Here is a 24,053-nt window from a genome sequence, read left to right on the forward strand (position 1 = left end):
GCACAGAGGGTGAAGCCATGAAGCTGATGTGAGCTGGGACATCACAGCCAGAGCTACAACAGAGCAGAGTCAAGTGCTCTAGATTCCTAAGAATGTATGATGAGGTGTCACCTGCAGGGAGCATCCTGCTCAGAATTCTAAATTTCTCCTTTAGTTTCATATCAACAAGAAGAAGATACAATTGCTTTGGAGCAAACTCAAATATATTTATTATCATGGTGTCCAAGGCACAAAAGCATTCAGAGTCTTACGGTGTTGCAAAAAGAAAATCTCTTACTACTTCTCCATGTTTCTTGGCAATGCACCCGCACTGTTGGCTTTGGAGGTGCTCACCGTAGGTAATTCCTACAGTGTTGATCTCACCTTCCTGGAATCTCACTGGATGGTGTCTCAGGCCTCTGGCTGAGACATTCTAGTTCCAGCCATGATAATAAAATCCATGAGAAATTAAAGAATTGAAAATAAGGTAACTTGGACTCCTCCCTCCAGTTAGCAGCCATCAGAGCTGGTGTCAGGGCAGAATGTTCCTGCATGAAAAGGAAGTTATCCAGCTTACAAACTGCCTCAAGACTCTTGCCCATTTTCCTAATCACAGAGGACGAGACAAAGGTCAGATCCTTTTAGGTATCTCCATGCCTGGGACATCTGCAGATGTAGGGAAATAAAAATAGATTCACAACCTAAATTCTCGCTCGTGATCCAATGTGGCCCTCAAATACTTCATCACTCTTTGTTTACTTATCTGCTCCATTGAAGGCACAAGGGTTTTTTTGGCTTCTGGCAGATGAACCAGCCAAACCAAATTATCAAAATAAGTTTGTGAAAAAAGGATCTTAATACATGGCATTTTTTAATGCTATAAACATTAAAAACAAATAGTCAGTAATGATTCCCAGATTTTCTTTTCCATGCCACAACCCTGCAATGCCCCCGAAAAGGAAACTTCAAGCTTTGTCGATCAGCTTTGCAGCCCTGGCTTAATCTGCCTGTTACCAAGTGAGTTGTGAATGCCTCTTCTATTGATTTGCTTTAACATTACACCATTTATAACCCACTTGATTTTCATTAGAAACATTAGTACTGTTCAGGCTCATTAACACACAGTTTTGTCCTTAGGTTTCAGCTAGTAACAGTCATCCTCAGTCTTTTAAAACTAAAGTTCACAAAGAAGGCTTCACATCTTGTTTATAGAAACTCTTTGTGATCCTTTGCTTGAAAAGATCTCATTTAGGTGGTGGGCTAAAAGGTAATTTGTGTCATGCTCCTACAGTGTCTCAAAAGTCAGAATTTTGGGGGCAAAATACTTGAGCAAATTATGGCTTTGTTGCCTTCAAAACTATGGAGACTAAAATCAGAATTCTGATGCTTACTAATACCAGAAACCTTGCAGTAGAACCCAGAGCTAACAGCAAGGGAAAAGAAGGACTTTAGGACAGCTACTGCTACTACATTTGCCAAACCAGAGATAAAAGTCAAGCAAGCAATCAATCAATGAGTCAATGACTTCCCCCTAAATAAGCAGTTTAGAGGTAAAACACAGCCTGGACTCAAATCTAATCATCTTTTGTTGATCTAGTCTACCTCCACAGGGCCCAAGGAGAGATTAAATATCACCAGTTGGAAGTTGGACCTGACTGGAGTGCACTGCAAGACATTTGGAGAATCTGACAGAGAAATATGTTTTGTGATAGCATCAAGACTCCCAATCACAAAATGTCCATTGAAACAGCATTTTCCATTTGCACAAAACCAGAGGCCGAAAACTGACCTAATATGGAGGTCAGGACCAAACGTGAAAAAAACACCAAAGATTAAGCTGCCTTTTAATAAAACTGACAGTAAATACAATTAAGGTGATAAACTTATTTCACTGGTGCTTAAAGAATCCTGTACTTGGTATGCAAAGAGGAAGAAGGCACAAAAGGTTAAAGAATGCTTTTATTCAGCTTTCACAGTTCTAAACAGTAAATATAATTAACAATACACCAATGGTATCAGAGAACATAGTCCTGGTATCAGTAAAACATCTACTGTTTAAGGCACTGGTAGTGGGAAGAAAGAAAGACATAACATGGATTGTTCTTTCTTAATCAGAATTTGAATCTATTATGAATATGTGCTTGCTATTCAATGCTTAGAAACCCACAAGCTACATTCACAAACAAATGTTTATACAAGTTCCATAATTAGAGAGACAGGAATCAGTGGCTCCCCTACTTTGACTCTAGAGCAAGTATTGCTTTTCTTTGGAGTGGAATCAATTTTTAGCCTACTAAAAGAAACCAAAACACAAATTACTTCAGCAGTATGGCTTTAAGACCCTGTGTTTGGTTACAATATAGCAAGCCAAGTTAAATAACAGCATACAAGTGCCATATACTGTCATTTTAAAAGAAGAAGTTTTATAATATAAAAATTAGTTTAGAACATACTAAACCCAGTTTTTGTACAAACATTTTTACAAAACTGAATTGCTAAAAAAACATTCAAGAACATTTTAAATATGAATCACACTTTACATGTATGCATAAAATTACTTATCTTGATGATATAAATTAGGGATACTACAAAATTTTTAAAGCTGGCATTCATATGCTATTGAAATGTACGCATCAGAAATACTGAACTGTTCTGCAGAAATCTTTAAGAGAAAGAGTCACTTTTATATTTGCCAAATTGATGTACGGTGACATCGGTTTCTAAAGGAGCCACAGTGACCTCCCGTGGCCACCTAAGAAATCCCCATCCTTAAGCTTCTTTTCCATTTTGTACATGACATTCCACATAAATGCCAATAAACTCAAAAGGTACAACAGTGGTTTCATGCCTGGTCCAGCTACTCCAGAAAACTACAGTATTTCTATCTGAAAGGAGCAAAAAGGAGCACAGCCTTCACACAATCTAGCTCCTGGTCGCAGAAAAAAAGTCAAGTGTCCTCTATGATTTATCAAGAAACTGTTCCAGAACCTTTAAGAGAACTGTTTTCTGTAAGTCATTGAGAGGTGATGTTAAACAGATGTTCAACACTTATTCAATATTAGGCTCCCAAATACATAAATTCAGCTTTTGGGAGAGCAAAGGAACAGAATGTAAACTGATGCTGTCTGAACCAAGACCAAAGCAGAACACAGGTAAAGTTGTACAAGACTCTTAAATGTGAGTCAAGTTCATTGGTATACAAAGCCCAAAAACATTCTAAAAATAAACCAAGTGGAGGAAAATAATCCAAAAGTCATTTAAGTGCCTTCTTCCATTGTTCTGAAGGGATGCAACCAACAGGAACAAAACACTTTCTTCTTATGTCATGAACAGATGAACCATATGAAAACAAAACAAAAATCACAGTAGTGACTGTCTCTCAGCTGCAGAATAGTAATTAACACATTCTTCTACTGCTTATAAATCCTCTCTGTTATATCCAACTTTTTTTCCATTACGTGACTCTTCGGTGTTTGGTGCCAGCCATGTGAAATACACCTTCACTGGATCAATATTCCAATGCTTGTGAAATGATACTGGAATTTGGTGAGAAAGGTAGTCTTTTGGGTAGTCCATTGGCCTTGCCTAAGATGGAAAAATAAAGCAAAAGGACCAGTACTTAATGATCAATAATAATTTTTAAAAAGTATCACTGCTCAATGGCCCTTGTAACACAACAGTGTGGCACTAACAAAATATGCAAGATGGAAACAAAGGGGTTTTTACATCATCCTATTAAATGAATTTACAAGGCATTAGTTTAAATCTTCAACTCACACTGCAGTCATCATGCTAGGAATGAAGTACACTGATACTAAATATGCCCTGTTTCTCAGGATGAAATGGCCACCATCTCAGAAACCAAGCAATAAACAGTGTGGTTGTATGAAATCTTCTTAAATATGCAGTTTTAGCTCAATAATTACAAAATTATTTTAAACTATATTCTCTTCCTCCACCAATAAGACTTGTCAGCACTGCCACTGTGATTGTTGGATTCTAATAAGGCCATTTACAGCCAAAATATATAGAGTTTATGATAGGTAAAGGTTCCAAACATGGGATACATTTTTGTCCCAGGAAACTGCATTGTTATCCTTTATCAGGCTACATCAAACCCGACAAAATTACAACACAGCTACAAGATACAGCTGCTATCTTAATACATGCTTCACATGTATTTAATTTTCTCTAGCAGTTCAATGGCACTAAGTGCATCACCACATAAAAAATTCCCACCTGTAGTGGTCCCTGATAAAACAACTACATTTTGCCATTATGGTTTTTGTAAGAAAAATGTACCAAAGGCAAACATCTGTCTTTTACATCCAGGGGAGAAAAGCCCCAAACAAGAAGAAAATGAAATTATTTGGATAACAAATTATTGATTTGATGCCTAGGCTGTTAACTGATTCAATACTGCACGCTTCACCTACTTGTGGTGGTATTTATGAATTCTTCATGCAGTTCTGTATACATTACAGCCATAAAATTAGGCAACAGAATTTGACATTATGAAATCTGAGTATGTGTTTTTGGTGCTTTGGTTTTTTTTATTCTGATATTTAAGACATACAGTGCTTATATTTAAAAATTCCACTGGAGAGATCAAAAGGGAAACTGTATCCCTCATGACTTTGAAAAGCACATTTAGGTTTCAAGAACCTGAAGAATTTATTTTGGATAGAGACAGTTTTTACACACCTGAGACCAAAGATTTTTGCTGTTTGAAAATCAATCAGCTTTTTATTAAGCTGCAGACAAAATTCTGGTGTTTTGATAATTCTAAAATAATGATACCTACTCTAGTAACTGTAATTGTTGGGGTTTTTTGCTAAAATTTGTATTTGATGTTCTAGAAAAGCCAAATATATTGCTTTAGCCCAGATTTTATATTTAAGACCACAATTCTGGCTGCTACTCAATATGGGAAGGTTCCTGTTCTCTTTAAGAGTCCCATCATGTCAAAAACCTCTGGAAGAGGTTACAGAACATGTTCGTATCTACCTCAGCAAGTAGGCAGCAGGAAACCAGTAAGAGTGAGCAAACACATTACAGACACTCCAAGAATGAAGATATCTTTGCTTCTGTTTCATAATCTATATCTCAGTACAATTTTAGATTCAAAGAGTTCAAGGAACTTCATGCATCACAATATTTCAGTCAAGTCCTTAAGAAGTTATTTTCTGGTTGACAGAAAATCCAAAATTGCTTTTCTCATTTTTAAAATATTTTTTGCACAATAGTGGATTTTGTAGAATAAGCACATTCAATTTTTATCCAGTGGCTTTCCCCCATGGGTTAATTTTTGTTTGAGGGATGTTAAATTAGAATTTGTTATAAGCAACAGTAAAGATGAATTTGAAGTCAAGTGCAATTTTCTATGTGGAAAATCAAACTGCTTGGATTTCACTTTCAAAGTGATTCAGTATCAAATGCACACTATTAAGGATTACAAGGAGGTCCTTTTTTTATCTAATAAGGATCATTCTTACAAATTTGGAAAATGAGCTCTGCTCTGACACTCCTTTAATTAGGCTGGTTTGTTGCTATGGTTTAACACCTGTGCAAGCAAAATTATTCAGTAACTATTTTATAACATGCATGACTTGTTTTGCTTCTTTATTGAAAGGAGTAAGCAATGACAAACAAAACAGTTTAGTAAACAGATATGATTTTTTTTATATGGACAAGAAATTAAAATATTGAATAGTATGTTCTCAGTCTTCCCATTTCTCTATATAGTAAATGTAATCAGAAATGGATTCTTAATGGAGGAAAAGCTGATAATTTGAATAAGAAACTCCCCCTCTCCACTGACAGCTCCTTTGAACTACAGGGTAATTTACTAATTCTCAAATAGCTTATTATCTTATCTTAGCTCATATTCAGATATGATTCAGATTCAGGTCTTCCCAGATTTTCAACTAGATTGACACCTGAAAAACATCAAATGCTACACTGATTTAAATGTGGACTTTTAAAAAAGTTATGTGTTGTTTGGGAAAAAAAACAAACCTCTAGTGCTTCTTGTTCATACCATGGAGTGAATTGATACTTGGCTTACAAGGAAGAAAATCTCTGTAGGCCTCAATGCATCATGTTTTCCACTGTGACAATAGTTGGCTTATTAAATACTGTGGAAGACAGAAGCAAGATTCAAATCTACTCCAGTCCTTTTCTCCCAAACTCACATGAAAATTATGTTTTGTAAGCCCTCTTTCCCATGTGCTAGCACAGAGCAATTTATCGTACTTACACCATTCTTCAGAATCCACCATAAAAGCAATGATTTCATATTTTATATCTTCACTAATGAGGTATTTCAGAACAGTAAATACTGAATAAATAGAAAAATCAGGTAAGGCAGAGCAGGCAGATTTATTGAAAAATTTTACAGCCAGTTCTCCATTACCTGAAGGAAAAAGTATTGTGTTGTAGGCTTTTTCCCTTAGAGGACACATGGCTATTATTCAAAGCACGTGGCTCCTAATTCTATTTTTTTTCAAAATCTTAACCTCTGATTGCATTTCTAAGAAAATGTAGTTATAGGTTAGCTAAAATATCATATAAACTAGCAAAGTATTTTAGTAATCCATGGTATGAAAATGTTCTGATTTGATCAGTCTTGTTCTGTTGAGAATCAAGGTAAAGAAGCAGCAGCATCTTAGTTAGTGTTATTACATATTTATTACTGTTTTATGTGTATACTTAAAAAGTGAAATACATTTTTAATACTCAGAAATAGCTCTCTGACCTGATGAAAAAGTGGACTGTGTGTTATAGGGATTCCTAAGCCACTGAAACACATCCCAAGGACCATATCATCAGGTGCATCCATGCTGTAACACCGGCATTTGCTAGCAAGTAGTTTCTGAACAGCTGTTCTGCTGAAAACCATCCTGAATTAAAAGAAAAAAAAAAAAAGCATGAATATATACATGAAATGTATAAAAACTTCTAAAGACACCAAATAACTATAATTAATATATATTGCTGAATTATTTAAATCTGCAAGATCAAATATAGCCCTCTGATACAACACATTTGAAATTCAAAATTTAAGGGGTCAGAACTGACAAATAGTGCAAGAGGCATTTTCTGAAAGATAATTACTTTTTATACTGAAAATTAATTTCACCAATTATACCCATTGTTGTTATTCCAACAATAAGCTAAGTACCAACCATTTTTACTATAGCTGATAATTCCTCCTAAATTTGACCTGGACTCTCCTCAATCTTACTCAAATGTAAGGGAGAAGAGCTGGTGACTTGAGACCAGCATGTGTCACTACGCAGAAGGTGTGAGGCAAATTGCACACATTTGGGGAAAACATCACTGTTTCTGTTGAAACTGATTTGTGTTGTAATTTAAAACATTTACATTCAGAACAGGAACTAATGTAGATCTTAGTAGGAACTTAAAAATCTTACCCTCCTCCACCAGTGATATAACTGTATCCTCCTGTTCCCAAGCCGTAGCCATAACGCTCTCCAAGGAATACTGGTTCGTTTGGGTCATAGCAGCTGAGCAATTTTCGGAGTCTGAATATACTATAATATGAAAAGCCATTTAAAAAAAAAAACAAAAAAACTTGTAAAGATTAGTTTTGGAACAGACATTGCTACCCTCAACAGCATTCTATTAAATAGCACAAAGATGACAGGAGAAATTCAGAAATTCTACCCAGAAAAACTCCCCCAGAGACACAAACTGCTAAACAGAATTTTATGATGGATTTTTTACTGTGAGATATGACTGCACAATTTGGTCAAATGATGAACAAATTAACTTAAAGTATTTTTTGAAGTAGGCAGTTTGTCAGCAAAACTGCATCTCACCTCAGAGAAAACATGAAATGACACTCTCCAAGCAATGGTAAGATCTTTGCAAATTATCTGTGAACATTTACAAATTGAAAACTAAGAAGGTAGATTTAGTTACATGAATGCTGAATTTTCCACAGTTACATCCTCTCACTATTTCTTGTCTATCACATGATTTAAGGTATTGTTCATAACCACGTGGTCCTGCACATTGCTCTCTGTGCCTCTTTTTGCTTATATTGCAGTGTCAGGTTTTATGAGAATGGGATCTAATTTTCCAACAAACACAAGTTCCAAAACACCATTCTGGGTAGCTCAGACAACTGACCCAAAATTATGGAACTTTTCTCCTGACACATTTGTCTGAGGAACACTTCTTAGAAAGGTTATTAGCAAATAACTACATTTGCTACATTTGCTAAAATACCTACACTGAAGAATCACAAAATGTGGTGTATTCAGACAGTGTGACTACATGCACTGATATGCACAGTTTTAACCAACATTAATAAATATCAGTTAAAATTAAATTAAATTATTAAATTTAATTTAAAATTAAATTTCTTAAATTAATAAACAAATAATTGTTTAACCAACAAATAAACATTGTTTATAATAGCTGTCAAAAGAATACTGATGGGAAGTGATATTCTTCAAGTAATATAAAGCCACAGGACCAATAAAATAGCTGTATCTCTTGAATAAAGGAAGGTAGGTGAATATTGTTAAATCTCTTATTGACACAAACAGTGGTAGCTCCTGAAGTAATGCAATATATACCTTATCAGTGTGTCATCATCAACTACAACTAACCAAGGGGTCTTGGGAGAAGTACGATTTAAAAACCTTTCCAAAATGGCAAAAGTTTTCCCACAGTGACCTAAAAAGAAAAGAAATTAACAGAATACACACTTAAATAAAATAGGAATTAAATTAAAAGCAAGCTTTATTCCAGTCATCTGTCAGGCTGTTGAACAATACTAGACAAATTGCTACTCTTAATTTAAAGAGCTGTAAAAATGAGGAGTCTATGATAGAAGCATGTTCAGCAAAATACTCCAAGATACTGTCATAGCATTTCATGATGCATCAGGCAGATCCATTGCCTTTATAGAAATATTTAAATCTATTTTAATCTATTGTACTCTTCACTGGTAACCCAGGTCCTGATCACTGCCTCCACAGAGAGGTCTGAACATTTATCACAAAATTATAATGAGGTTCAGAGGTAAGACACCCTTTGCTAGGTGTGAGTAGTGAAACACCCTTGTACAGAATAAGCAGAACATGAGAAACAAAAAGTTTCAAACTTCTACTGAGTCTTTTTCAGATCTTGGTCAAACCTCATTTCAGTCAGTCTATTTGTTACAGTTGATTGTCTAAAGTAATTACTGCTATCAATATTACATTTAGTAAACTACCACTCAAAACAACAATATTAGATTTGAAGCCACTTTCAGTTAAAATATTCTTTGAGAAAATGCAGTAATTCTATGCTAAAGGAATGAAGGGAGGCCTCACTGGTGATTTTGTGAGACTGTGCACAACCGATATATGAACATTTAAAATTCAATCCAAGATTTCTATATTATATTCTATCACGAAATGTGGAAGCTCCCTGGCATGACTACAACTACTGGGCATGGCTTCTACCATTGATCCACGTGTGCCCAGCAGGTTTGCTGCCCCCTGAAAACACTCACTGCTGGCTCACGTCCTCCTCCACCTGTGCACACAGAAATCCCTGCCTATTCTCTCTCTGCCTCTAACAGACAACAAAAAAAAAGGGGCAGAAATAAACCAGAGGTCAGAATAATTGACCTAGTGGGCCAGATAAGGCTAACAAGCCACTGCCTGAAAACCTCTAATTCAGAAGGTAATAGATAAAAAATATCAGCCTAAGAACAATATATCACATGAAAGAAAAAATCAAAATTGATAAACTCAAGAAAGCCATCATACCCATGGCCTTTTTTCCTATTCAAACACAAAGTAAGTTAATTTAAATGCTTGCTGTTTGCTATAAAAAGATGTTTCAATCTTAACATTTAATTTTTGTGCTTAAATCAAGACATGCAAGGCACAGAGATATAATATCTGAATACCATATGGCAAGCACTTTATGCTTAGTAACCAGTTGGCACTGCCTGAGGTCTTTTGAAATAAATTTATGACTTCTTCACTGCTGATGATCCTACTGAAAGTCATAAATAACTGCAGAGTTATTACTCTTACCCCAAGTAATAATGCCATTTATTTTTTTTCTCTTAGAGTATATCAGTACACCATGCTTTCATAATCTCAGGATTCAGGCTTCTGCTAAAAAGAACATGTTATCTACACAGGGGGACTCTGAATGTACTCTCCATCCATTTCCTGTGCGATGAGCATCCTTTTAGTTTAGGCTGCACATATGTGCTAGAGAAAACCAGAATTTCTAGATGACATGCTTGACATAAAAGACAAATATCATCCATAAAGCTTCACTTCTTCAGTCAGACATTTGTATAAAACTGACAACAGTCAATAGCTTACCTCTGTCAGTGTTAGGTATGCCTAAATCTATAGTAGGAATGGAGATGTCTGCATAATCACTGTAGTATTCAATAAGGGCAGCTTCTCTTTCCCAAGTCTGCTTTACAACTGGTACTGCAAAACAATGATTGGCATTCAAACACAAGGAACTTGATTAAAATAGATACTTGATCCAAATATTCATGTTAACTATGTTTTGTTAGCCAAATTTCTTCACATGGTAATAAAAATGATGCTTCAAATACAGAATCATGATTCTAAATGTTCACACTTTCTTTCCTATAATATTTAGAGACAAAAAATGTTAGAATTTTATGAAAGCCAGTCAGGACAGTTTTATTTAAATGATAAAAAAAGATTCTATTAAAATATGACTATAGTTTCATGGTACTATTATTTATAATAATAATTGAAAAATATTATATTTACATTTTGGCTAACCAAAGCATGCAATTCCACTTTTACACTTGCTATTGTACAATTCATAGGACACATCAGCACAAACACTATCAAAGATTAGTCTTTCCTCCAGTATTGAAATGGCACATTTTAATTCAACTGTACAGTCTGTAACATATTCTGAATCAGAAACAGCCAAAATGTACCTTTTGAAATACTATACTGGTATTACATACAATCTATCTGACAGCAATATCATATTAATGCTCCAAAGCACCTGTCTCTGGAGACACAGGACATTTTATAACCACTCCTGTTATAAACATATAAATATTTATTGGTTCATTTCTAAATAAGAAGTATTTGTATAGTATATAGTTTATAAATATCATAGAATCAATTTTGATCCCATGGAGGTTCTATTCAAAGGAGGATTGCTTAATGCTTCTCTAGAAAAACATTTTCCTTACTAGTTTGCCAGTTCACATCAGCATTTAAAATCGATCTCACATAATTCTAACAACGATGCCATGAGTGTTTACATTACATCCAGAAGTGAATAAATTATGGGTAACACAACAAAAAAGTCCAACCATCTGCAGGGTGTTCAGAAGAAAACCATCAGACTGAAATAATGATCTCTCTCCCATCTTAAAAATGAGGAGGTCAGGCCTGAGATGAGCAAGTACTCTTCATTCTGCTGCTACTGCTTCTCTGCTTTATGCTCCCTGACACCACCCAGGAGCTCTCATGGGTAGCAGACAGTGCTTTAAATGGAGGAAGTCTTTATAATATTATAATATTTATTTATAACTTCCCTTTGCTGCTAAACAACCCTGATGCTTGTGAACAACTCACTTTAGACCCTTGCTAGAATCATCCATCACCTAATCTGATGTTTGTTGCCTGCCTAGTTGCTCACTTCCCTCTACTCTGAACACACAGGATTTATTACTCTTGACTGATCAATAATCAGCTTGACAACAGTTACCCTACAGTTCATTTTAGTGTTAAGACAGAGTAATAAGAACTCAGTGCACTAATGGAAAGGATTTAATATTTTGAAAAGAAAAAAAATCACTTTTGTAACATTCTGCAATGGTCCATATTACTTTTTCAAGTTCTTAAAGAAATGTAGAAGTGTTCTCATTTTTTCATAAAAAAATCCAAAAAGGAATTATTTACAAAAAAAATTTACAGGCAGGAAAATATTTTCTTATTTTGTTGAAATGTTTTACTTAGAAATGTTTCTCAGCAGAATAAAACCAGAAAGGTTTCAGAAAATAAGGCTGCAGAACGGAAGAATCGCAGATACACAAGAGCATCCAAACTTCCCCTGGCAGAAGAGATGCACCTGTGAAGGTTGTTTCACCTTTCTCCAGATAAGGACCTGAAACTCAGCAGGGTCCTTTAACACACAGAAATATTTGCAATTACAGACTAAGACTCTCAATTCCCTTGGTGTAGCCCCCCTGCTTTCTATAAATGAAGAAAAGTTTACTGAAGCAAGGACTTGAGTCTCATCTCAGTTAGAAGGTCTAGCAAGGGGGCTGTTAGCTAAAGTGTCCTTCTCTTTCCCTTGCTTGTCTTGATGGAAGTGTCACCATGCAGACTAATGTCAGTTGTAAATTGAATTCCACAATACTTTGTAATTGCTGGTAAATTGTGTCTTCCAAAGAAAACCACTGGGAATTCTGGATTAGATGACGATGCAAATATTTATCAATATGTATTAATACTTGTGATCACGCTGAAGTTTTAATACCACTAGAGATATTTAAAGGTCATCTATAAGCTCTTAACAACATTTTATTTCTGCTGTTTCTAGAACCCTGATGCATGTTTGCAGTCTTGAAAACTTATTTTATAACTACAGATGGTATGTGTAAGAAGGAGAGTTGTATTAAAGTAAATTCTGAGGTAAAATTTAGCTGCTTTAAAAAGCACAGCGATTTCCAAGCCTTATGCTGCATTAATGTAGTTTTTGGCATACAATAAAGAATGACTTACCAGGTAAAAAGAGCTCTCTGAAGCTGGCATCCATTAATCTTTCAAAATCTGGAGTAAGATTATCCTCTATTGCATAAAACTGGAAGCTGTGAGGAAAGTTCAAGAATTTTCCTCAGTCCTCAACAGGTGCTTCTTGAAGGATGTTTAAGCTATCTTTTTGAGGCCTTATGTTTCTTTCTGACTTCCTAGGTTATTTTTTTTTCCTTTATCTTCTTTTTTAAAAATTTTGATGTTAAAAAATTAACATGGATCCAGGAAGGAGAACTCTTCAGTGAACTCCAATTACAGGACAGTCAATTTTTTGTTTTGTCAAAAGCTACTTTAAAGATAACCTAATAATTATATAATCAAAATACTACAGGTGTGCCTTCATCAGGTGCAGTAACATTAAGAAAAAAATTCCATAAGTCTTATTATGAAAAAAACCTGCCTGTTTCTAACCAGACTTAGTTAAGAAAAGAGCTCTTACTTTCATCCTGTCCTCTGACAACAGGTGTGGTAAAACCCTCTCAAAATCTGGTACAACTACTAACCAATTACTTAATTTTCAGGTTTTTTGCCAATTATAATTAAATTATGCTTATAAACAAACTGAGCCTAACGGAGAGAGTTTTATGCACCTGGAATATTAAAGAGCACACAAAATTCAAGCAAATTCCTGGAAACAAATCTCTTCCTTATTAACAAAATGTCTAGAAGCAAACTAGAACAGACTGGTGGGTGGCATCAAGTAGGCGAAGCATCTTCCGTTAAATTGGTGGATTTAGAATTTTTCTTTCCAAGCTTTGTGAGACTTGATCTCCCTCAGCTTAGCCGAGCATTACTATTTGTTAGTGGAAGCTGAGAGTCTCTCTGTGTGTATTTTCTGTGCCCCTGAGGAGGATGTTAGTGCTTGCTGTGTGTATCTTTTTGGGCTGTGCTAAGGTCTTTTTGTTTGCTGTTTTTAGCATGGTGACTATCACTGCTTGTGTAACTCTACAATTTTCAGATGAACTTTCAGATGAAACAGGCTATAGTGTTTCACACACTCTTGATCTGGGGCACTGGCTGGACAAAGTACTACATATGCCCAGATTTCCAGAAGGGACAAAACTTTCATTCCAAGCATTACAAAATTCACATGCACATAGACCGGCTAGAAGCAACAGGACAGCATAAACTGCTCAATCTTTTACTGGAGAGGAGGGCATGACAAAAGGAAGGAGGAGATGAGGGACCTCAGCTTGCTCAAATTTCTAAGTCAGCCACCAAAAAGCTGCACAATTGTCACTGCTGGTACGAAGAAAAGAAGTGAAGCAATTATCTAGGGGAAACTCACTGAAGGACATTAACAGCTGCTGTATTAATTCATATTGCAACAACATACAACAATATCAGCTGACCCTATGAAGGTTTTAATTTATGTATTCAATTACAAGTTTTTTGCCAACAGTGACTAATAATGAAACAATTTTTTATCTTAAACGTTTCACAGCACTCCTGAGGACTCTGAACAGCAAAAAGATTCCACCTGAAGGATAAGCTGTTTGTAATTCCAAAACTTTCCAGTTTCCCAGTCAGTTTCACAAACATTTAGTCCCAAGAGCTACAGAGAGAGCATGTATCAGCTTGCTTTTTAAATATTCATTTTGTGAAGTATATTGCACAGAACTACTACCTTGACCAGCCAACAACTTACTTCTGTCACCATGAAATTTTCGACACGTTTTTACAGCAACAAAAACATCTTCCTTATTCACTGGCTCTCCCTATATGAACAAAACAAAAATTAATCTTTTAAGTGTAGGCTGTGCCTATAGTATTTTATAGGATATGTATGCCCATACATATAATAAAACAAAAAATATATTTTCATTGTATAGCCTACCAAGCAGAAGAATGTTCCTCTTGATACACCAGGAAGTAAATTTTTATCTCTTGAAAAAAAAGGCATTGGTTGTTTAGAATTCCTGAAATAACATTATTGGAAAGTTTTTTTCCATTGATATGGTACTCTAACAAGAACTAAACCCCCTATCACTGGGAAAAGACCATGAGTAGAAAAACTTGTTGAACTAAGAATGATTCATCCAAAAAAGAATGTTTTCATAATTTCTTTGAAATCAGTCACTATGAGAACACAAATTGTGTCACACTTGGAAGAAACAGCTGAAATGCTACACACTAGAAATCTTTGAATCTCCTCAACTGTAATAAACCATTTGACCACTTTGATTTGTTATCCTTTTTGGCACCTAGAATTTTGCTCTCCTGGAAGCATGGAACACTTTTTGACCTCTAACTACACTTAACTCATAATACCATAAATGTATTCTCCTAGAGGTGGAAGAGATGAGTTGTACTTTAAGGCACCAAATACTATATTACATTTTATCTTTAGCCTCAACAAGTGTGATATTCCCATCTGTAGGGAAAGAAAAAGATCATCTATACTTCAGTATCTCCCTGTGTAAGGAGTGTAAGGATAAATAATTTATTGATCATACACCAACCAGACATTGTGGTAGAAAGACTCATTAAAGCATAAGCAATATCAGTTGCCAGAAAATATTCTGTGCCACAGAAGCACGAAAGCATATCCAAAATACATCCTAGATAAATGCCAGAACAAACTATTTATTTATTTAAAATATTGTACTTACACAAAGTGGCAGAAAATTACTGAATGTTGTTGCACAGTGATCAGCCTTATATGAATTCATGTCATCTGTGCAGAACTCAGGCACTGGAGTAAGATGTGGTCCTTCCCCTTTCTGCCAAATGTACAGGGCGATCTATCAGAATTGGAAACATTTATATCAGTAATTAAACCAGATAAAAATTTTCAGGGCATATAAAGAAATCATATTAACAAGAAAAGTGAAAGGTATGGGATGGCGTAGCAGATTTGTCCCCGAGTTATTAACTGAATTAACTAATTTCTCCATATTCTGCCAGTGGCACCATGCTCAGAGCCAAGAATTGGTTGCTGGTTCTTCCTGTTTCCTCCCTCGTCACTCCCTGCAACTGCAAGGATAGAGAACAGTACTTGTGCTCCTGGGTCCTTTAACCAATGGACCCTGTGTTAATTCAGAATTCAGCTACTCAGAATTAATGTCTATCACATGAACCAACAAAGAGGCAATGCTCCTAGACAACAAAGAATTTGACAATTGTAACTTATCATTAATTATTTATGAAAATTCATAATGTGCTACAATTTTGCAATGAAAAATGAAATTTCAATAGAAAGCCTTAGAATGGTGTGAAGCTATTTTATTTCAGAAGTGAGGCTCAAGTGCCATTTTGGGTTGTAGCACAGAATGACACAAGGTTACTAAGACAGTTACTGGAAACAGATTCACAATTAAAAGACAAAAATAGTCTTAATCCTAGTTTAGATCTAATGTTAGATGTACAAAAAATTCTGTTATTCAATTCCAGCTGTGAATAGGCATCAGGGAATATGCCATATATTGTGCAGTTACAAAAAGCCTAAGCAACAACCTACGAGTGAGCAGCAGCATGACAAAAACATTTTACCACATCTGCAAGATATGAAAGTGATATAAATGTTACGGATTTAAGAAACAGAGACTTGGAAAGTAATAAGGTAACACAAACAAAAAAGAAATAATAAAAAGGATGCAGAGCACAATAAAATACTGAAGACTAGAGGCATATGTTATTAGGAGTCTGTCAAACTAAAACATTTCTTATAAACTTAAACATTATACACAATCATTAAAAATGACAGATTATATCCTTTGATTTGTTGTCAATCTTGATTCACACAAGAAGAGCGTAGACATAAAAATGATTTAAGACAGAGAAGATGGTGATTTATTAAATAAATGAGAGGGAATGAAACTGTCTCTAGGGAGACATGAGACTGTGCAGAAAGAATAACTACAGGCCTGAAGTAGGTTATCGATGGCAATAAATTTGAAATGAAACATATGCAAAGACCTGCTAACAGAATAATAAGTGGATGGAAGTAATTTTTTTGGTCGAGTGATCAATTGTTTTTTACTAAGCAATCTGTGGCACATAAAAGGAGTGGCTCTTAATGATCTTTTTTTATGACAATATGTTTAGAGACTTTGTTAGTGCTGAGGTAGAGTGGAACACTGGGAACAATTCTGTCTTAAAATAAAGTTAAAATAAAATGACATTGTGAAGCTCAAGGTCTTGCATTGAGAAAAATTAATGAGAGGAGAAAAACAGCTTCTTGTCTTGTTTCTCACAGCAAAATGAAAGCTGAGAGGGATTCAATTGTTTTTGAGAAATTCATCAGTCAATGCAGGGAAACTATGTAAAAGAACGGTTTTGCATAAAACTAAATTTATTTAAATATGCTACATATTTATATGCTACTCTATAAATACAGCATAGATTTATGTTGTAAATGAGGAGGTTTATAACCATTACAAGATCTGAAAAAGCAGAGTAATTTTATGTAAATGTTTTTTTTTTCTGGACAAGAACACCAATTTATAGATGCTTTTCAGGAGTGTTAAAATAATTAAAACTACTTCACTATCACTCATAATTTCAGACCAAAATCTTAATCCTGTTCTTCATTCCTTCTTCTTCACATTCCTTATTCCTAATCTTAATCATATTCTTATTTCAGGCCAGAAGCTTATTCCAGATTCATGCCCCTCTTCCAACCCTGGTTCAGAAGTTCCCTTTGGTGACTACAAAACCCTGGATGGCACAAATATTTTAAATACAGAAAAAATAAAAAAGCCTCCAAAAAAGTAACACAGATACTCTTTCAGAGCCTCCTTCTCATGGCCCTTTCAGTCAGTTCACTCACTGTCTGAAATACCTTCTGCCAACCTTTTGAAAGTGTTGCATACCAGAGACAAAATAAAAGTCTTCCACGCTGCAAGTTGCAGCGCTGCTTGTTCACACAAAGGTAGATTCTGCAGAGTATTTAATGCAAACCCCATCATATTCAGTTAGCTCTGAGAGTCTGATTCAGAAAGTGACTGAGGCTGGCTAGAACTGAGATACTACCCACTTCAGTTTATGGTTCATGAATTGGAAGTCTCTCTCCTTCCCTACTGAGCAATCCTTAGAAGACTTATATATGAATGCAAGCTCATTTAATGAATTTTTCTATGCTTAAAATATAGTTCTAAAGTATTACAATATTCTAAAGGAAGGAAAAGAAATCTAACATTCCATTGCAGTCAACCTTTTTAGTAATGTTTAAGAATAATCTCTTATTTCCATTATGATTTAACACCATTCAAATACATAACTTTGAGGCCATTTTTCTTTCATCATCTGCTTACCTCATGCTTTAAATCTATCGTAAAGTCTGATTTGAGTGGTTCACTCTTCAACTTCTTTGCAAGCCTATGCAATTAGAGATGAAGAAATTTAATGAAACATATTAAGAAAACCAATCACTAGTGCATGCAGGAAAGTGAGGCTGGTACTACTGACCATCTTATAAGGGGAAAAATAATGATAAATCACATTTCTGTATTTATTGCCTCAAGAAGCAACTTATATTTATCATATAAATCCTTTTTTAAAAAAAATCTGAAAAGTGTCATGATGTTAATATTAATATTCAGCATACACACTTTGATAAATTCTTCCTGCACAAGAAGAAAGTTCTCATCTGGAGAAGGCAGAGAGTCTGGCATAAAATTTTGAACAGATTAAAAGCAGCAGTGCATTTGAAGCTCAGGATTGATCAGCATCTCAAACTACAGACAGTATTCTCTGTGTATTGTATAAAGCACAGAATTTAGGAACTTTCAGTTCAGGAGAACTTCGATCCTTGCTATGGTAAGATACATTCAACTTCTGAAATCTACGAACTTTACAAATCTCATTTGAAAGCACCTAAGTGTCTAAGCTGAAATAAATACATGATTTGCCTGCACAGCATAAGAAATGCTTCTAGAGGGCAATGCAGCCACTCTACAACCCAAGAATAAAACCAATGTCTGGGGAAGAATGCATTCTTAAAATTACAATATGGGATTGAACTAGTTAATTAGTACTGGACAACTATTAGCTAGGTGATGTAGGCAGAGTGAAGCAAAATAAACCACATGCACAGCAATGAAAGAGAAATCTATTTCTGCACTCTTGTTTCATTTTGAAGTTTTTATAATAATTATACTTTGAATGTGTAGAATAATGGAGAATAAACAGGAAGTGACTTAAAATTCAATTCTTACTTGTTAACAAGTGGAATGCTAAGTGCCCAACCAGCAGCAAAATCTGGAAATTTAAAGACTGTAGGATTTTCAGCAAAGGCATAATGGTGAATTATCGTAGATTCTTCATCATATAATGCTTTACCTAAAAACCACTCCTGTAAAGGAATATAGGAAACAATTTTGTTCATCTACAGCATCCTTTTAGTGAAGATGACGACTGCATTCATGCTGAATAAAGCAAACCTGAAAACAAAAACAAGGGAAGCATATTGTTCACAATAAATAATCTGGACAAAAAACTGTACTTGGTAAGAAATCAAACTAAAGATTGTTCTCTGAAATCAAATACAGGTTGCATTTTCAAACTCCAGGATATGCCTTGGCTTCTACCTGTTCAAAGAACACTGAATCCCAGAGTCATAGAATGGCTGAGGTTGTAACAGGCCTCTTGAGATCATCTAGACCAATTGCTCTGCTCAAGCAGGATCACCCAATGCAGGCTGCCCAGGACTCTGTCCAGTCATGTTTTCAACACAGTCCACAGCCTCTCTGGACAACCTTCTCCCGTATTTGAATTCCCAAAATGACTGCTCTCTAGACAAGACACTCAAAAGCACCGTATTCAGGATTTTCATACATACCAGTTTTGAATTTCTGACCTCTTCTACACTAGGGAACTTAGAAAGAGATTTCAACTGTCATTCCCTCACTGTCTCACTACAACATTTTATGTGTTCTTAGGATTCTCAAAGACAAACTGTTCTTAAGACATTTTATACACTTTACAGGTATCAACAGCTACTAACACATTGCTGCCCATCCACTTGGGTTATCCATTCCAGCCATCTCTGGGGCTGCAGTCTGTCACCCTGTTAGGAGGACTGGAAGAGGAGTGGCACATACAATTTAGTTTAACCTTGCTGCCATCTTCCACTGTGAAAGCCCAGTTTGAATCAATCTACTGCTGAAACACAGAATCACAGAGGGGCTGAGATTGGAAGGGACCTCTGGGGATCACCTGGCCTAACTTCCCCTGCTCAGACAGGTCCAGCTGCAAAGCAGGATGCTCAAGACCATGTCCTAATGGCCCATGAGTTATATCCAAGGACTGAGACTTCACAACATCTTTGGGCCAGTGCTCATTCATCTGCACAATAAAAAAGTGTTGCCTGATGTTCAGTTATAATCCAGCATCTGAGTGCTTCTCTTGAGGTCTGTATCTAAAGCCATTTCTCACTGATTTTCACTTTTACTGCAGTCAGTAATGCCCTTGGTTATCAATGCAGGACATTCTCTTAGAATTTCTCCACAGTCTCCTTCAATGCTTTGAAACATCTGTTTTCACTCATCATTACATTCAATACTACACTTGTATCAGTCTCAATATTTCTGTTACTAATTCCTACATATCCACATTGGAAAGCTGCAGATTCATCAACAATTCACAGGCCCATTGCAGACCTCTTAATGAGATAAGCATATACCAACCTTTTATTATGCAGACTGCTGAGACTTTAAAGTGAATATTTAATGAGCTCTGATATAAATCACCTTAAATTTTGTATCTGATGGACTACTACTGTATATAAGGAATCAGGGATGGACTGCTACACTAGGATGACAATTTCTATGTACAAAAGCAATATGTTTTATTTTCCTTTTATTGCAGGTTGGAATGTAATTTGTTATTTTATTAGAACCCATATGTAATGCAAAGCAGAGAGTAAAACTGGCAGAAGGGCAGCAGCTAGAACAAAAATGTTCATGTTTCTATTCTGAGAATATCAATTATAAGTAGGTGTTTCTGAAACAGAAAAAAAAAAAAGGATAAAGGTCTGAATATATTCAGCCCTCCATTTTGAAGACCAAGTGTTTTAAAAGGTAAGACCTCTGAATTTTTATTATTATTACCATTTTAGAAAAGAACTGTGAGAAAACACCACAAGGCCATGTGCCTGAAAAAGAAGTAAAAGTGAGTCCTGAAACAGAACTATGATAAAGAAGCAAAATATATTTCACAAAGTAGATTTTGGCTTCTTTTATTACAGGCTGACACCAAGGTGGGTTTTTTTTCTGAACATTGAAAATTATAAATATTGACACCTTTCATGTCAGTTGCATTGCCAAATTTGCTTTGCTCCTTGGTGATTGTACTTCTAATTTGTTTTTTTCCAAGTCTTTGGTGTTGTTTTTTTCCCAACAGCTACAGAAGACTTCTCACCAAGACAGATCAGAAACAGAATGCAAGTTAAACACCCTACTATTTTATATCAGAGACAAACTAGCATCAGTCATTCAGTCTGATGATAATCAGAATTGATAGCAGACAGGAAAATGGGGAGGAGGGACCACAAAACAGACTATATTCATATTTTTATTTATGGTACATAATTTTCAGACTATTCACAGAAGAAAATGGTTTCTCTGCTTGACTTTAACAGTTCTTCAACAGCTATACAGGTGCTTGTATTGTTTCATGTTAAATACCTTGTTCTCAGCCTCAGCAACAGAAATCTGTGCCCCTCTTTCAAGGTGTTTGAACACATCTTTTCCAACATTTGGCAAAACACACTCAATCACACTCAAAAAAAAAAAAGTCAAATCTCTAAATGTTTATTTCACCTTAGACTTGTCAAATCTTCCGAGTGTTTCTAGTAGTTTTAAGACTTGTATTCGTGTATCTTCTTCACAGAAGAAAATCCATGAGGTGTTCCTACCATAGGTAACAGAGAAGCTAAAAAAAAGAAATAAACATTTTACTAAAAAGGTAGCTTATGAACAAAACTGGCGAATTCAAGGCACATTCCCCAAATATAAATAATTTGCCATCAATTCTTCATTTATACAGAAGCTGAAAATTTTAGTACCGATTTAGAATTACACATCAAAGGACTACTGTGAATGGATCTGCTGCTATGTATTTATAAAGCACCAGTTATTGCAGAAAAAAGGGGAACAGAGATACATAAAGGATTTCCATTCAGAAATGTATCTAATAGCCACCTAGGAATTCAGAAGTCCACAGATAACAGTTTAAGTTACCTTCCCCTTCTTCCAAGGGGCCCCATCATTGGCTGTCTAAAATCTAACAGCACTGCAACCATCATCAAAATGCCTAATGGCAGGTTTTGTCACTGCTGTTGGACACTGAACATTCCCAATCTAAAAACTTCATTAGCTTTTCCAGTACAGTGGAACTACACACTGAAGGGATTCCTCAAAGATAACAATAATCTCAATGCAGGATTCCTGAATCCTTCAGAAAAATGTCATTCCTTGTTTCTCTATTCCTCTAACCTTACTTCTTCCACTACTCATCAAAAATGAGCTGTATTGATTAATAACATCCTAATGGAGAAAAACTCCACTCTTTATTTTCCCAGTTTCCTTTGCATGCCTTTTACATTGATTCCATTTAACAAATCATCTGAGGAAAAGTAAACCAGTATCTGTGAACATCACAGTCTGCTTTTTCCAAAGCACTTTCTACTGATAAAATCAGCAATGAAAAGAAACAGCAGAAATATAAGTCAGCAGAAGTATGCTAAAAAGGTTGATTGGATCATTTATGTTTTAGGGAATCATGTTTGCCTAAAAAAAACCCCCAAACCCAAATACCACATGAAAACCTGAACCCATCATCTGAGAAATACTTAAGCTAGAAAATGTTACCTACCTCTGCAGGTATTGCAGTAACATGCTAGAAGCACCAGATGGTTGCCAGGTGTTAGATTAGTTCAGTCTTTTTTCACCTGGGACCAAGTATTTTGCTGGTTTGGGCTGGAGTAGAAATAATTTTCTCTACAGTATCATGAGAGTCATCTTCCTGTTAAGCTACCTTTCCTCTGTGTCTTGCAACAGTATTTGACCATTCACTGCTTTCTGCTTAACACACTTAAGCAGAAATCTCATCTGCTAAACTCCAGTAGCCAGAAGAACTCATCACTCATCCTTTCATAATGTCATATAATTGGTGCATAGTCAACACTGAAATCCAGGCAACCCTCTGCCATTCAGCCAAGCAAGCAAGACACAGTTAAGTGGGAAAAACACTTCCTACTGCCCCTCTAAAACCTAACAAACAAGTACAGAAAGGGCATCAGACACATCTCATGTTTTTTAATATGTACAGTAATTAACACCCTGTGAAGACTGCAGGCTTTTCTGTCACACCTTAGTGCTCAGCTTGAACTTCAAGACAGAAATGTCTGGATTTACATAAAAGCAGGTGGGTGAAGGGCAAGGGGAAAACACAAGAATGACCCCTACAAAAAGAATTACTGCATCTTGCAAATATAGCACAGATAAGTTCACAAAAATAATGAGCATCTCCTCTAGCTATTGATAGACAAACAGAATGATTCTCAAGGCTAAGTACTTAAGGTCTTCAAGAGAGTCTTATGGAGACCTCAGAGCACAAAAGTTTAGAGTTGAGACTGCAAGGAGACATTGGAGATACCCAGATAAGATCCTGTTTTGGGTAATTTTTTAAAAATGGATTTCTTCTCTGCTGAATGAGCATGGTTACTGAGAAGAAATGTAGCAGCCTTCTGGGCACAGCAAGGATATTGTATCATAAGACATCCAGATTGTATCTTCTGAAATTAATTATCTTGTCCAACTTAACCTGTGCCCAAGAACTAAAAATTAAGAATTTTCACAACTGCTTAGCGACCTCCTTAAAAATGCTGATAACTACAGGACTGAGAAATCTATTATTTTCACAGCAGTTTTCTGATGCAGACGCATCTTACATCACAATTAAAAGCATCATCAGCTGCAGCAGGATGGGCTGAACTCCCTTCCCTCTCTTTTGTCCATTGAGAAAACAAAACAATAAAAGCTTCAAAACACCAACATACTTCTCAACTACTCCATGTCTTCATTCACCAAAAGTACTAAGTGAAACAGTACACACAAGGAAACTCATATTCCAGAAATCTCAAAATGTAAATCCTCTACTTAAGATTCTTCTTCTATTTCTAAAGAATTTTCTTCTGCTTTCTCACACAGATGAGCACTTGTGTTTTTGGGGTTTTTTTTACTTTTGCTATCTTGTAAGAGCTGTATCTGTAAGCCCTGTCACCAAGACATAAATAATTCAGAGGAGGAGCCACAAGGTCATTGAAAC

General features: G+C 35.6%; 1 protein-coding gene across 1 annotated transcript in view; it reads right to left on the minus strand.

Moving 5' to 3' along the window:
- Positions 1 to 1,920: 1,920 nt before the first annotated feature.
- B3GLCT (beta 3-glucosyltransferase) overlaps positions 1,921 to 24,053 on the minus strand; it is a 47,091-nt gene continuing 24,958 nt past the window's right edge. Inside the window, exons 6-15 of the mRNA XM_015641981.2 lie at positions 21,545 to 21,656; positions 18,941 to 19,077; positions 18,038 to 18,101; positions 15,395 to 15,526; positions 14,431 to 14,500; positions 10,344 to 10,457; positions 8,589 to 8,688; positions 7,416 to 7,535; positions 6,737 to 6,881; positions 1,921 to 3,564 (exon numbers count right to left, since the gene is read on the minus strand). Of these exons, the coding sequence (XP_015497467.1) occupies positions 3,397 to 3,564; positions 6,737 to 6,881; positions 7,416 to 7,535; positions 8,589 to 8,688; positions 10,344 to 10,457; positions 14,431 to 14,500; positions 15,395 to 15,526; positions 18,038 to 18,101; positions 18,941 to 19,077; positions 21,545 to 21,656 (1,162 nt within the window). The 3' untranslated portion in view covers positions 1,921 to 3,396. The remainder of the gene's footprint in view (positions 3,565 to 6,736; positions 6,882 to 7,415; positions 7,536 to 8,588; positions 8,689 to 10,343; positions 10,458 to 14,430; positions 14,501 to 15,394; positions 15,527 to 18,037; positions 18,102 to 18,940; positions 19,078 to 21,544; positions 21,657 to 24,053) is intronic.

This window comes from Parus major, chromosome 1 (assembly GCF_001522545.3).
Source record: "Parus major isolate Abel chromosome 1, Parus_major1.1, whole genome shotgun sequence".
NCBI classification, from domain to species: domain Eukaryota; kingdom Metazoa; phylum Chordata; class Aves; order Passeriformes; family Paridae; genus Parus; species Parus major.